We start from the raw sequence: 16200 nt of genomic DNA on the forward strand, positions 1-16200 counted from the left end.
AGCGAAGCTCCAGCCTCTTTGGAACCCCCCTTCAGGTAATTGAAGGCTGCTATCAAATCCCCCCTCACTCTTCTTTTCTGCAGACTAAATAACCCCAGTTCCCTCAGCCTCTCCTCATTCGTCATGTGGCTCCAGGCCTCTAATCATTTTCGTTGCCCTCTGCTGGACTCTCTCCAATTTGTTCACATCCCTTCTGTAGTGGGGGGACCAAAACTGGACGCAATACTCCAGGTGTGGCCTCACCAGTGCTGAATACAGGGAAATAATCACTTCCCTCGATCTGCTGGTAATGCTCCTACTAATACAGCCTAATACGTCATTTACCTTCTTGGCACACTACTGACTCATATCCAGCTTCTCGTCCACTCTAATCCCCAGGTCCTTTTCTGCAGAACTGCTGCTTAGCCAGTCGGTCCCCAGCCTGTAGAGGTGCATGGGATTCTTCCTTCCTAAGTGCAGAACTCTGCACTTGTCCTTGTTGAACCTCATCAGATTTCTTTTGGCTCAATCCTCCAATTTGTCTAGGTCACTCTTGACCCTATCCCTACCCTCCAGCATATCTACCTCTCCCCACAGCTTAGTGTCATCTGCGAACTTGCTGAGGGTGCAATTAATCCCATCATCCAGCTCATTAACAAAGACATGAACAAAACTGGCCCCAGGCCCGACCCTTGGGGTACTCCGCTTGATACCGGCTGCCAACTAGACATTGAGCCGTTGATCACTACCCGCTGAGCCCGACAATCTGGCCAGCTTTCTATCCACCTTATAGTCCATTCATCCAATCCATACTTCATTAACTTGCTGGCAAGAATACTGTGGGAGATCGTACCAAAAGCTTTGCTAAAGTCAAGATATATCACATCCACTGTTTTCCCTATATCCACAGGGCCAGTTATCGCATCATAGAAGGCAATCAGGTTTGTCAGGCATGAATTGCCCTTGATGAATCCATATTGACTGTTCCTGATCGCCTTCCTCTCCTCCAAGTGCTTCAAATCAAAACTCCTCCACCCCAGCCAGCCAATGGGTGCCAGAGCCTCCCAGAGGTAGGAGCTCTCTATTGTCCCTTGGCAAGTGTCTCCTTCCCCTACTGCTGGGACCTCCAGCCCCATCAAGTTTCCTCGCCCATTGATGTGGGTGGATGGTATTTACACTTCAAGTGCTTTAACTGGTTTTCCTGCTTTTTATGTATATTTAATAGAATGATTTTTTAATAGTGTGTTTGTCATGGTACTAAGCAGGCTGAGGTCTCTGTCTCCCAAACCCCCAACCTTATTTAAAACTGTTTTTTGTTGGACAGTGACTGGGTGATGTTAATATTTTTGAATCTTAGGGCACATTTATTCCATCTGAATTAATACAACAGACTGGTGCTCTTTAGTAGGGACCATGATAAGTGAAAATCAATGTAACACTAGCACAAGCCATAACCTAAGCTGGAGTTTCAAAAATATTAAAAGGTACATGAAATCCCCATAGTATCAAACCCTCCAATATAGCTACAGCTCCCACCATCACCTTGGCTTTCTGTCCTCTCTCCAAATGTTCCCCAACTGCTGCCTCCCTCCACTCACATGCACACTTGACAGAGGCTCTCTGTTCCTCAGGAATGTTGGAGAGCAGTGTGACTCAGAACAGAGCCACAAGAGCTGCTGAGCAGAGAGATTGCAGGTGGGCAGCTTGGAGCAGGCTGCCAGGGTTTCTGGCTTCAGCCCACTTTTTTGGCCACTTGTGTCTTTTTGGCTGGCAACTGACCGCTTTTCACATATGCTTCTGTAAATGAAAATGAAGCTTTAAAATGGCTTTCTGAGGCTTTGCTCTTCAGAAAGAGCGAAACGTAGATGGTGATGAGGATTTTGTGGCTCTGGAGGGATCGGGCAAGATCCTGCACTTGTGCCAGTAGTGTTGTGACACTTAGTATAGGAATGTACTATGGTTGAGCAACTAGAACCAAATCACAAATAGACTGCTGCTCTGCAGGATTTTTAGGGATAAAACACCAGCACAAAGTCAGCACAGGTTTTGTCACAAGTGCAATCCTTTTCTCTCACACCATATTGTTTGATTTCTGGAGCTGTATGGCTACATTTTACATACATGATGTGCATACACAGAGTTTATTGTGTAAAATGTATGTATCCTTTTTCCTGTGTCATGTTGTCTTAAGTGATTTAAATCAGTACATCTTTGTAGAAAATTATATTAGGTATCTAATAAATGAACAAAGCCTCCTTTTGGAAGTAAAAATTAATCATCTTCTCCCAGTAAATGCCTTTAAAACCAAGTTTCCTCATGGAGCAAAATTTTTACAGTTGAGTTATAAACTATTGCAAAACCAAGGTTCATTATAATTAAAGTGCTGACCTACAGCTGCAATAATGAAATCTAAAAAGTGGCCTGTTTCCACACAAAGCAGCTCACCCCAGGCATTTTATAACATTTAATCACACTGGTTGGTTGCAACATCTGGAACAAGAGGTCTTTAGTTTCCATTCAACAGGAGTTTCTTCCCAGAGTGGATAGGAAATCACAAATCATTGTACAGATAGACTCAGTTAATCTATCATAGTACTTATATGGCCCCCTATCAATATAGTATCTGAGTTCCTCACAATCGTTAATATTTTTATCCTCATAATATCCCTATGAGGTGGGGAAGCACTATTATCCCAATTTTACAGGCTCAGAGAAACAAGTGTCTTGCCTAAGGTCATGTAGGAAGTCTATGATGCATCAGGAAATAGAACCTCCTTCTCCAAGATACCATCCTCCATTACCTCTTTCAAATTTTCCTAAAATCTCACTTCTACCATCTTGCCTATGAAACCTGAGGTAAAGAAAAGGAAAAAGTAAACCCCAATCCCATAATTAGTTGACAAAACCATCACAGCATTCATGTATATTGTTGATAGCCCAGCTGTTGCCCACATTCTCCATTCCATTTTTTGAGGTTTGTTTTTTTTGGCTGTTTATTAGCTTCACCTCTTATATGTTTGTAACAGTTTAAGGAATATGTCTGTGTTCAATTATGAATTCCTCTTTATTATACGGCAATTATGATTGTAACCTTCAGTGTGGATTAAAATGTCTGTTTTTAATATAAAGAGGCTATATTTGGGGAACTGAAACAGGGCCATCAAAGAATCATCAACACTGAATAACTCAACCCTGTTCAGCCATAGCCATTGACTTTTAATGATTTTCTGTCAGCAATCCCATATGGGGTTGAAGCCTTGAAAATTCCAGCAGAAGGAAAGTCACAGACTACTTTAAAAGTGACATGCTTGCTGAGCAAGAAGAGCCATTTAATCACCAGAACCAGAAGACTCACCAGGAGGAGTGGAGGCAGGAGGATGTGGCCTCCCTTAAGAACTTGGACCAAACGTAGAGACTCACAAAAAGGGGTGAGACCATACTAAGGGGGATTGTGTTCAGGAGTTTGTTGTTTTGCCTGGATCTGTAACTCTTGTGATATCTATGAGTAAAGAGTGTGTTTAAGATGTTCCTTTGTGAAACCTATGTTTCTTACTTTAACTGCCATGAGTCCTCAAAGAGTTAAACTGTAATCCAGAGTGCCCACAAAGGTGGACTATGGGAGAACATGCACTGGTCTCATGGTCAAGGGCAGGTGGACTGTGGGGGTCTCATATCCCAAGGAGGGGTGCCAGACTGGGAGTCTGTATCCTGGGAGCATGCCCTAGAGGCCAAGAACTTTTGGACACTGCTTGGATCCAGGTGATGTGAAAGCATGGTGGAGGGTCCAATGGTTGGGTCTAGTTATAACAGCCTGGTGACCCTCTGGAAGTGGAACTCAGCCAGGGCTGTAACAGGCATATTACATTTAGAGTGCCTCTTCTTTGGGATAGCAATACATCTTTACTTGTTTTTACATGTTTGGTTATGTCAACTAATAACTAACTGTAGCTGGAATTTTCAAAATCACTGAGGGTGAGCCTAATTCTGTTTCACTGAAAGTGAATGATAAAACTCCCAATAACATTAACCAGAGCACAGTTAGACAATGCTGAGCACTTTTGAGAGTCTCACGCAACAAAAACAATATTTATTATTTTAATACTTCAGTATTAAAAATGTTGACATGCTCTGTGTACCTTAACCAGGCCCTAAACCAACCAGTCCTCCAACATATATTTTTTTTCTTTATAAGTAACGTGAATTTCCATTTTTATTTTCAAGGCTAAATAAAGATGTTCACTCTATGAACATTCAGATATAGCACTTCCATGTTTTAGTACACTGAAATAAGAAAAGGAGTACTTGTGGCACCTTAGAGACTAACCAATTTATTTGAGCATAAGCTTTTGTGAGCTACAGCTCACTTCATGTGAGCTGTAGCTCACGAAAGCTTATGCTCAAATAAATTGGTTAGTCTCTAAGGTGCCACAAGTACTCCTTTTCTTTTTGCGAATACAGACTAACACGGCTGTTACTCTGCACACTGAAATAATACTCACTAAACGGTAGAGCCACTTTCCATGCACATTCCACCATTTCTGCATTTTATTAAACTGCATGGGGAATCTTCACATTGTCCTACACTGCGACCTGCATTGGGATGGCCTTCTGGAATACCTGGTGATTTAAATCGGTGATCCTTTCCAGTCCGAACTTCTATGTCAAAAATACACCCTGGAAAAAGAAAAGAAAAGAAAAGGGAAGGGAATAAGCCTCAAAATACAAACAGAAAGTCAAAACAAAAGAAGTAGGAGTATGGTTGTGTTTGCTATGCAGGAGGTTGGGTGGCCCCAGCTGTAGGGTATTCTGGATTGTGTTTCTCTCAGTCTCCCCTGTTGAAGCTGTTCCACTATGTATAACAATTAAAAGGTCAGTAAGCCAGACAGAGTGACTTTATAGCCCAATGACTGGTGCACTCACCTGAGATGTGGGAAAGTCATGTTCAAGTTCCAGCTCCAAATCAAGAGATTTGAAATGGGGTCTCATGTGTCCCAGGTGAGTGTACTGGCTACTGGATATTTTGAGACTTATTCTCGCCCTTGCCAGCTGTCTTTTGTGTGAGTTAGGTGTGCTCTGAGCATGGCTATCTGATTGGGCCTCATGGGTGAGCTATGAGGAGAATGCCTAATTTGAGAATCCCCCCCCCCAGGGTTTAGGTATGAGGAAGGTCTCTGAGAAGCTTAATTATGGAGTGGTGTCAGGACTTGAGCAGCTTTGTGCATGTCCAACAGCAGAAATGTAGGCACATATAGGGTCAGGCAGCAGCAGAGCAGTGATCTTGAGAAAGTCAGTGGTACTTTAATAAGAACATAAGAATGCCCATACTGGGTCAGACCAAAGATCCAGTCTTCCAAAAGTGGCCAATGCCAGGTGCTTCAGAAGGCATGAACAGAACAGGCAATCATTGACTGATCCATCCCAAGTTATCCACTCCCAGCTTCTGGCAATCAGAAGCTAAGGACATTCAGAGCATGGGCTTGCATCCCTGATCAGCTTGGCTAATAGCCACTGATGGACCTATCCTCCAAGAGCTTATCTAGTTCTTTATAAATTTGACCTTCACAACATCCCCTGGCAGTGAATTCCAAAGGCTGACTGTGCATTGTAGGAAGAGGTACTTCCTTTTATTTGTTTTAAACCTGTTGCCTATTAATTTCATTGGGTGACCACTGGTTCTTGTGTTATGTGAGAGAGAAAATAACACATCCCTATTCACTTTCTCCACACCATTCACAACTTTATAGACCTCTATCATATCACTCCTTAATCATCTCTTTTCCAATATGAAAAATCCCAGCTTTTTAAATCTGTCCTCCTACAGAAGCTGTTCCATATCCCTAATAATTTTTGTTGCCTTTCTCTGTACCTTTCCCATTCTAATATATCTTTATTGAGATGGGGTGACCAGAACTGCATGCAGTATTCAAAGTGAGGGCCTACCGTGGATTTATATAGTGGCATGATGAGCTTTTCTGTCTTATTATCTACCCCTTTCCTAATGGTTCCTAACATTCTGTTAGCTTTTTTGACTGCCACTGCACAGTGAGCAACTGTTTTAGAGAACTATCCACAATGACTCCAAGCTCCCCTTCTTGAGTGGTAATAGCTAATTTAGATCCCATAATTTTGTATGTATAGTTGAGTTTGTGTTTTCTAATGTGCATTACTTTGCATTTATCAACACTGAATTATATCTGCCATTTTGTTGCCCAGTCACCCAGTTTTGGCAGATCCCTTCATAACTCTTCTGTCTGCTTTGAATTTAACTATCTTGAGTAATTTTGTATCATCTGCAAATTTTGCCACTTCACTGTTTACCCTTAGATCAGTTATGAATCTGTTGAACAGCACAGGTTTCAGTATAGATCCCAGGGGGACATCACTATTTACTTCTCTCCATTCTGAAAAATGACCATTTATTCCTACCCTTTGTTTTCTGTCTTTTAATCATTTACTGATCCATGAGAGGACCTTTCCGCTTGATGTTGGATGTAGGCACCTAAGGAGACAGTTAGGTGCCTAAGTACCTTTGTGGATCTAGCTCTAAGCATCTAAGGCATGGTATTTAGGCACCTAACTACCATTGATTTCAGTGGGACTTGGTCCCAGATCACAAATGTAGTTAGATGCCTAAGTCATTTTCAAAAATGGGAATTAGCCATTTAGGCCTTGTGGTGATGATCAGAGCAACTCGTACGTATGTTTAGAAATCTGGGCCTGGGGCACTTTTGAAAATTTTACCCCTGAGCTACTCTCAAACATTCACTGGTTTAAATTACAGGTCCAATTTTAAACTGCTCTGGTTAATCGGTGTAACTTTGTGCAGGGACATACCTTTTTCAACTGGTTTGTAGCAGTTAAATTTAAGAGATACTGAATACTCACAGCACTTATTGAAATGGGAAAGGCAGGTATTCAGCACTGCAGGGATTAGGCACTACCTTAATTTTGCATGATTTGTTGAAATCATAGAGGAAGAAGACTTGCAAGTGATAGAGATGATGTATGCCAAGGGGTTTACCCAATGCCAGTATTTGCGCACTTTCAACAGTTACAGAGAACATACTAAATATTTCCACTGTCTGTCTCAGTCTGGGTATTTATCATCAACATTCTATTTATCGTATGCACCCATTCAGGCCTCCTATCCTTGCTGGGACTAAAATTGAATGTAATTTCTCTATTCTTAAAATGTATGGATGTAATTCTGATCTGGTTGCATTTATGTACCCATTCATCACTAGGACATTTGACTTTCAAATCCTTTTTACTATTTGTGGTCTTGGATTTCTTCCTTGGGCCAGATTATTTAGCTACTAAGAATTGGTAGAGCACAGGGACCTTTTCATGCTCCAGTGACGTAGGCAATTGCTGGCATTTAGGAGGTTAAAGACCTATTTTGGATATTAGGAAACATTATTTCACTAGGAGAATGGTGAAGCACTGGAATGGGTTACCTAGGGAGGTGGTGGAATCTCCATCCTGAGAGGTTTTTAAGGCCCAGCTTGACAAAGCCTTGGCTGGGATGATTTAGTTGGTGTTGGTCCTGCTTTGAGAGGGGGATTGGACTAGATGACCTCCTGAGGTCTCTTCCAACCCTAATATTCTATGATTCTATGGAAGACAGGCTACTGTAAATTCTGCAGTTAGTTTTCTCCCTTATACAGGTGCCAGATTCCCAGATATCTACAGAAGAGTGGCATAAGCATATTATAGCAGGATTTAATTACAAGAAGGATATTATTACAAGAAGGATGTGGAAAAATTGGAAAGAGTCCAGCAGAGAGCAACAAAAATGATTGGGGGCTGGAACACATGACTTATGAGGAGAGGCTGAGGGAACTGGGGATGTTTAGTCTACGAAAGAGAAGAATGAGGGGGGATTTGATAGCTGCTTTCAACTACCTGAAAGGGGGTTCCAAAGGGGATGGATCTAGACTGTACTCAGTGGTACCAGATGACAGAACAAGGAGTAATGGTTTCAAGTTGCAGTGGGGGAGGTTTAGGTTGGATATTAGGAAAAACTTTTTCATTAGGAGGGTGGTGAAGCACTGGAATGGGTTACTTAGGGAGGTGGTGGAATCTCCTTCCTTTAAGGTTTTTAAGGTCAGGCTTGACAAAGCCCTGGCTGGGATGATTTAGTTGGGGATTGGTCCTGCTTTGAGCAGGGGGTTGGACTAGATGACCTCCTGAGGTGCCTTCCAACCCTGATATTCTATGATTCTATGCTATGTTAAATACTAATGAATTACACATTGTGTAGAATTTTAACACCTAGTTCTTCACATTGTTGAGTAGTCAGGTGATGAGGGGGCCTATATAAATAAGTGTGCAGAATAGGGAGCATGTATCACCTTAGACATTCTTAAGACATTGTGCCACACTGCAAAAGCTGTGTGGATTGTGGTCATTTCTCAGGTCATAGGTGCTGGAAAGTACTGGGGGTGCTGTTGCACCCCTTAGCTTGATTCCATTATATGCAGGGTTTACAGTTTGGTTCAATGGCTGTCAGCACCCTCATTGTACAAATTGTTCCAGCACCCCATCTCATGTTCCAAATATTTAGTTAGTACAGACAGCAAACCTTTTGGTTCATAGAGTACAGGCTTTTTACTCACATATTTTCTCCCCTTGCATATATTTATCTTCACTGTTTTTCCCTACTCTCTTTTGTGTCCTCCTCTTTTCTATACCACTGTCTCTCTTCCATTCACACACCACGCCAGTCTGCTCTTTTCTCCAATTCCCACCCACATCCAGACTTCTTCCTGCTCTATTGGGCCCATGTCATGTCTCTTTCCCCTCCAACTCTAGGTCTTCTGTCCTTTCCCACATGCTATAGGCCCCTCCTCATTCTGCTGGCCACTCGTCTGAGGAAGAGGGAAACCAGTGGGCAGGAGCTGAGAGCAACACTAATCCATCTTCCCTGCACACTGCTGCAGCAGAGATAGAGGAACTGCAGCAAAATCAAGGGCCGGGCAGGATGGTCCGAAGGGCCGGATGTGGCCCGCAGGCTGTAGTTTGCCCACCTCTGGTTTATTGTCTTCTGCTAGACAATATGCTTTAAACCAGGGGTCTCAAACTCAAATGACCACGAGGGCCACATGAGGACTAGTGCATTGGCCCGAGGGCCGAATCACCGACACCCCCACCCCTCACTGCCCCTGGCCCTGCCCCCGCTCCACCCATTCCATGAGGCCCTGCCCCACCCCCTTTCCAACCCCTTCCCCAAAGTCCCAACCCCAACTCTGCCCCCTTCCTGCCCCCAGGGGGAGCAGGAGGGGTGCGGGGTGTGGCAGGGCTAAGGGCAAGGAGTTGAGATGCAGGAGGTGTGCAGGGTGCGGCAGGGGGCTCAGGACAGGGAGTTGGGGTGTGGGGTGCAGGAGGGGTGTGGGATGGGGCAGGGGGTTCAGGGCAGGGGGTTGAGGTGCAGGAGGGGTGTGGGATGGGGCAGGGGGCTCAGGGCAGGGGGTTGAGGTGTGGGGTGCAGGAAGGGTTCGGGGTGCGCGCTCCGGCCTGGTGCCGCTTACCTAGAGTGGCTCCATGGTGGCAGTGGCGCGGGCTCGGGCTGGGGCCAGGGCAGGCTCCCTGCCTGCCTGCCTGCCCTGGCCCTGGCTCTGGCCCCGGCTCTGGCCCCGGCCCAGCTCCGCTCCGGGAAGCAGCCGGAACCATGTCCCTCTGGCCCAGGGGAGAAGGGGTAGAGAGCTCTGTGCGCTGCTCTTGCCACTCCTCCAGGTACCTCCCCCGAAGCTCCATTTGGCCGCGGTTCCCCATTCCCAGCCAATGGGAGCTGTGGCGGGGGCGGTGCCTGGATGTGAAAGCAATGCACTGAGCCCTCTTCTCCACCCTTGGCCTCAGGGACTTGCTGCTGGCTGCTTCAGGGACTGGTGCAGGGCTCGCGGCGCCACGGGGGTAATCCCGTGGGCCGGTTTCGGCCCGCGGGCTGTACTTTGCCCACCCCTGGCCTGGGGGCAGGCACGGGGAGCTTGGCAGGCTGCAGGAAATAGCCCTGCGGGCCGCGTGTTTGAGATCCCCTGCTTTAAACTAACCTACAGAAAAGTCCTGATGAGTCAGTTCCTTTCTTAACATTCCTTTTACCATGGATTGAGCTGGATCCTCCTGTTAGGACCTGATAGTCCTGTCTCCAGGTAGACATCTCCAAACTCCTCTTAGAGCTCACACACCGGTTCATAGTATCATTATCAGCTACCATTTGATATGTCACTTGATTGGATTCTTGGGGATGGTACCAGAAAAGGCAGGTGCGACAGTGGAGTTTTGGTGAAAATATCAGCCACTCTGATCTTGCTTTTGCCACTATCATTCCAATGGGCCTAGAAATTCACAGCTGGGCTCTGAGGATTAGGGTGAGGAAATTGAGTGAGGCTGGGTGATTGCTGCTGAGGTGATCCAGCTGGATTACCTACCTACCCACCCAAGTCCCAGTGATCCAATCAGCCAGACTGCATACACACACAGCACCTTCAGCAAAGCTGGCCATTCTGATGACCAAACAAACAAACTGTGGCCAGAATGTTCAAACTTGGGTGCCTATGTTGGATCATATTAAAGAAGTTCTGTATTAAAATCACAAATGAGTTTGATTCCCCATAGTTTAAATTCCAGAGTGTTACTAATTAAGAGGTCTCTTGGTTTTTGGTACTGTTTCTCTCCCTCTCTGTGTGAAACTTGCAAGCTGCTAATTGTTTTAGTACATTCTAAGACAGAGTCTGTTCTCAAAGCAATTCTTTGTAACAACAACTACTCACACAGAGAGAGACTCAAACCAATACTCTGTAACAACAGAAACAGCACCCAGAGACTCCCCGCACTTTTGTTGTAGTCACCTCGCTTTGTTAACAATTGTGATTAAAACAGAGACAGAGGATGTATGTGGATGGATGCTTGGTGTGGATAATAACTGAATGATCAGGAAGGTGCCAGCCTAAGAATCCAGTGTCCATCGGCTGAAGAAGGCGTCAAGTGGAAATAACCAGAGGACCCCCGGAGAGCAGCCTGGAATCCACCCAACAGCCTCAAGGATGGGAGAACCAAAGAACAAGATAACATCTGGCAGCACGGAGCTGTCAGGAATGTGCCATCTGCTGATTGATTCAGCAACAGCATGATGAAGCAATTCCCACAGACTGGCATAGGAATAAATTCCTATAAAAATGGACTCTAGAAAGTGAGAACTTTGGGGTCTGATTCTGCAAACCAACTTCCAGGAGCATCAGATGTGCATCTGACAAGGCCCTGCTCCCTCCTCATGTCCAGGCCACCTGGCCAGTGGCTTGGCATGAGCAACTCTAAGGCTGGTAACTATGATAACAACCTTGCAGAACCTGTGTGTGTGTGTGTGTATGAATGAATGTGTGAATAAATATTAAATTGCATGGAATGTTATAGCTATAACTAACTGCTTACTATGATTCTTTCTGTATTCACAATAAATGTGGCATTTTGCCTTTTCCCCTTTAATAAGATCCTGCTCGTTTTTATTTTATTGGTATAACACCTACAGCCGCACATATAAATAAATGACCTGATCTGAAAACATGCTGAGCATTCTCAACCCCCATTGAAATCACTGGCGTTGCAGATGTTTAGCATTTCTGAAAATCAAACATCTTTCATTTAGGTACTGAACTTTACAACCCAAAGTAAAACCTTTTCCTTTAATTTTGGGATAATGCTGCCTCTTTAAAGATTATAACAAAAAATTGTGTCTAGTAGAAAGTATTGGTATTGAATACCATTGAATATAACCCTTGCTTAGCTTTTTGTGGAAAGATGAACTAATGATTTTTTAAAATATATATATTTTTGTAAAAAGTGCCTTCCCCTGTTTTCTTAGACAAGATTTTTTTGTCAGTTTTGTTTATACTTCCACCTAACATAATTTTAGGATGTACGTTAAGTAATTTAACCATAACCTAGTCTGATGACTATTTGCAATACTTTCAATCCTGTTACTATTTGTGCAACACACATTCAGCCAAGCCTAACTAATGTTTCTGCTGTTTGTCAGCAACAGATAAAGCATGTTCTGTTCCCTCAGATACTGCTAGAATACCAACTAAACCCCTCCCTGAGATGTGTGTAAACAGTAAACACTGAAGGAAAGCACAGCGAGTTCTGAAGACCTGGTAAGGTCATCATGGAAAATAAGGTGGCATTGGTGGTGACGGATAGTTTAACTGTATAGTACCTGCAAAGCATCTAGTTTAGAAACAGCTTCCTGAATAAATGTAAATAAAGCTGTTACTAAGTGCCAGGGAGTCTCTTGCTTGGCCTCATAAGTTCAACTGAGTTCTCATTTACATTTAAAAAAAAAATCTGTGAATGCTGATCAGGGACTAACAGTAACAATTTTAGCCTGAAACAGTGGAGGTAGGTGTTGTACAAACTCCCCAAGGGTGCTAATAAATGCACTCTCAGTTCTGACATGCATTCCCCTTGCTCGCCCAGTTCTGGGCCTCTTTTGAGCAGAGAACTGAGCTGAATTGTGGGGAGGTTTGCTGACAAGTTTGGACAGGACAAGATAAGGGCTAAAATGCAAACACATAATCCACTTCCACTCAGTTCAATTTGATCCCAGAGGTCAGATGCTGAAGTAAATCAATTGAAATAATCTTACATCGGAAGCTGGCCCAGTTTTTTCACAAGGAAAGGTAGCGTATAGCCTAGTGGCCACATATTCCCTTTTCTATTCACTTATTTTATTTTTTCCCCAGTCTCTTCTTAGCCTCTGAATTTTTACCCCCTACTTCTGACCTTTGAGTTTAATATGTAAGCCCAGCCTTCGCACAGGGTAGAAAGCTCAGAGAGCACAAGGAGTCTTCCTGCTCCCTTTTGCCTCACACAAGGGATCAGGAAAATTGCAATGACTGTGCTCCAGTCATATACCCCGAAAGGGTACTCCCCAAGCTCTTTTGGGATTAGTGTAACTGCAAAACATCCCAAACATGGGCCTGGGTCTTAATTGTGCAACCTGCTCCCTTAATCCTTAGCTCATCTCTTCATTTGGTTTGTCACTTTCTGTCTTTTTTAAAAAAGATGCAGCTTTTGTTTGTTTGCGGCATTATTTTCTTCTTAGTCTACCTAATTTTTTGGCCTCTTTTATCTGTCTCTTTAGTCCTTTCCTTTTATCACTTCTGGGGTTGGTTGCTTTTAATGAGCAAATAGCAAAAAAAAGTCTTCAAAACATGATTTTGTGACATTCTTAGAATTAAAGTAGATTTTTTTAACCTTCTCCCAATACACTTATTATACAAATGTTCTGTCAGAAAACTGTCACTTTTGTTTCAGCAACTGGTGAGCTCAAACAGCCTTTATCCTAATTGGAACTAAACTAACTGAAAAATACATATATTTTCAGGCAAGGGTACCCAAAACTGCTATCAGCAAAGCTGGGAAATGTAGCCTGCGTTGAGATATGCAGCTATGGCCTGCATGAATGAAGGACCACATCCCACAGTGTTTTGTGCTGTGCAGTGCTGCTTAGTTCTTTGTTGGTAATGTAATATGTGTTCTAGCATGACCAGTTGGATGGCCTCTACCCCAGCTTGTTGATCTCAGCAATACAAACATCCAGGCTGCCCAGGCATACCAGTACACAGGAAGCAAATGTCTCACTGGGAGCAGTCACTGGTAAAAAAACTCACTCAAGTGCCACTTTGTTATCATTACTGAGCACTGTTGGAATGTTCAGTGCTATAAAAACATAGGGAAAATATAATCCCCTGCCCCGAGGAGTTTACAGTCTACACCAACCTATTTGAAGTGTAAGCTTCAGTCACTCTGCTATGATTGATTGATTGGCGATCCCTCGATTAGACAAGGATCTCTACCATGGGAACCTGGGTGACAGTGACCATGAGATGGTTGAGTTCAGGATCCTGACATAAGGAAGAAGAGAGCAGCAGAATACAGAGCCTGGACTTCAGAAAAGCAGACTTTGACTCCCTCAGGGAACTGATGGGCTGGATCCCCTGGGAGAATAACATGAGGGAGAAAGGAGTCCAGGAAAGCTGGCTGTATTTTAAAGAATCCTTATTGAGTTTACAGGAACAAACCATCCCAATGTGTAGAAAGAATAGTAAATATGGTAGGCGACCAGCTTGGCTTAACAGTGAAATCCTTGCTGATCTTCAACACAAAAAAGAAGCTTACAAGAAGTGGAAGCTTAGACAAATGACCAGGGAGGAGTATAAAAATATTGCTCAGGCATGCAAGAGTGAAATCGGGAAGGCCAAATCACACCTGGAGTTGCAGCTAGCAAGAGATGTTAAGAAAACAAGAAGGGTTTCTTCAGGTATGTTAGCAACAAGAAGGTGGTCAGGGAAAGTGTGGGCCCCTTACTGAATGGGGGAGGCAACATAGTGACAGAGGATTGAGGTTCTTTCCCAACTGTCAGGTCTCTGAGGTACTGAAACTCTTGCGGTACGGTTGGCTCACTCAGTGTTGCAGAGGAGCATCCATGGTACGTTGTTGGTACCGATGGTTGTGAAGTTGCAGAGCATTCCCTAGATGAGAGCTTTGTCACACTCAATACCAAAGATTTTCTTGGTGCCATTCCTTTAGAGGTGCTACGCTATTTGTCTTTGTCCTTAGGGGCAATACCACTGCCTCAGAGCCTGAGACCTTGGTGTCTCTACGTGGTGTGGCAGAGCATATAGCGGAGGCACCCTTATGCTTCTGGGTACTACATATGGGAGCCACCAGTGGCGCCGTTACCAAGGTGGCTGATTGCACTCTCTGGCTGGCCAACGGCTCAGCTGGGGGGCTTGAAGCCCTTTTTCTCAAGCCTTTATGGGGGGAATCTGCTGGTCTTTTCTGCAACTCTACCCCCTTTGAAGTTGAAGGCTCCCAGGATGATCTGGGGTTGGCAACGAAGTCCCCTGGAGGCTGAAGTGCCTTCTTCATAAGGAGGAGTCTTAACTTCAGCTCCCGGTTCTTGCGAGACCTTGGCTTTAGCTGGTGGCAGAGGGAGCACTTCTGAGGGATATGGGACTCTCCCAGGCATTGGACTCAGTGAGAGAGTCTGTCCATTGCAGGAATCAACTCCTTGCAGGAGAAGACCTCTTGAAGCTGGGGGAGATGGGCATGACTTGGGGGCTGGGGGCGGGCTATCACCCAGTATCAATGAGAAATGCAGAAGAAAGCTTTTCTTTTCTTTTCTTAAACTGAAAGAACTTAGTCTTTGTCTACACTACATAGTTTTGTCGGAAAAAGGCAGCTTTTGTCGACAAAACAGTGGAGGTGTACACACTACAATGCTCCTCCCACTGACAAAAGTCTCCTGCTTTGCCAACAAATAAAACCACCTTGACGAGAGGCGTAGAGCTTTTTGCATCAAAGTTAGATTGATAAACCGTCAGTGTAGACACTGTGTTCATTACGTTGCCATAACTGGCCTCTAGGGGGTAACCCACAATGCCCACTGTGACCACTCTGCTCAGTGTTTTGAACTCCACTGCCCTGCATCCAGCTAAACAGGCATACACCCTTCCCCTTTCAAAGCCCTAGGAAGTTTTTGAAATTCCCCAGTGTGGAGAGCTCACATAGCTATTGCCCAGCTGAGCATGGCAGTTTCTGGCCTGGTCTAGAGGGGAAGGGGTGGATCTCCTTGCTCTGTGGGGAGAGGAGAACTTGGAGGCAATCACGGAATCATGGGTGGTGGGTGAATGCACCATTGTGGGAGACTAGGCCCCATCCCCTCCCCCTCTGCCCGAGGCCAGACCCCTCCCCTTTTACCCCTTTCCCCAGCTGGAGCCCAGAGCATACAACCTTCCCTCCCCCCACCACCCCTGCGCAGCTGCTGGCCTCCCCACGTGCCCCCCAGCCCCAGAGCCCTGGGGAGAGGGGCTCCGTCTTCTCACTCTGCTGGATACGGATTTCTGAACCGGAGGGCTCTCCCGGGAACCGCAGCAGCAAAAGCAGCAGAACGTGGGGCCGCCCTCCAGTGTAGCTGTACTGCCCCGCTCCGCAGCCCCAGCCCTTCCATGCAGTTGCGGCTCCTCTTTCCTGTCTGGGGTCTGTATAGCTCTGCCGGAGGACTGGGCTGGGGGCGGGGTTGGGGGCCGCCTGATGGCCTCAGGTTCTGTTCCTTTCGCGGCTGCAGTTCCCAGAGTAAATCCAACAGACTCACTCTGGACTGGAACTATTATAACAGCAACAGTGAGGCAAAGATGATCATGAAATGAAAAGAAAGCACAG

General features: G+C 45.0%; 1 protein-coding gene across 1 annotated transcript in view; it reads right to left on the bottom strand.

Moving 5' to 3' along the window:
• The window catches only part of EYS (eyes shut homolog), a 1269973-nt gene that overhangs the window by 39217 nt on the left and 1214556 nt on the right, over window positions 1–16200 (bottom strand). The window contains exon 35 of the mRNA XM_075126509.1: window positions 4479–4653. Within this exon, the coding sequence (XP_074982610.1) occupies window positions 4479–4653 (175 nt within the window). The remainder of the gene's footprint in view (window positions 1–4478; window positions 4654–16200) is intronic.

This window comes from Caretta caretta, chromosome 3, assembly GCF_965140235.1.
Source record: "Caretta caretta isolate rCarCar2 chromosome 3, rCarCar1.hap1, whole genome shotgun sequence".
NCBI lineage: Eukaryota > Metazoa > Chordata > Testudines > Cheloniidae > Caretta > Caretta caretta.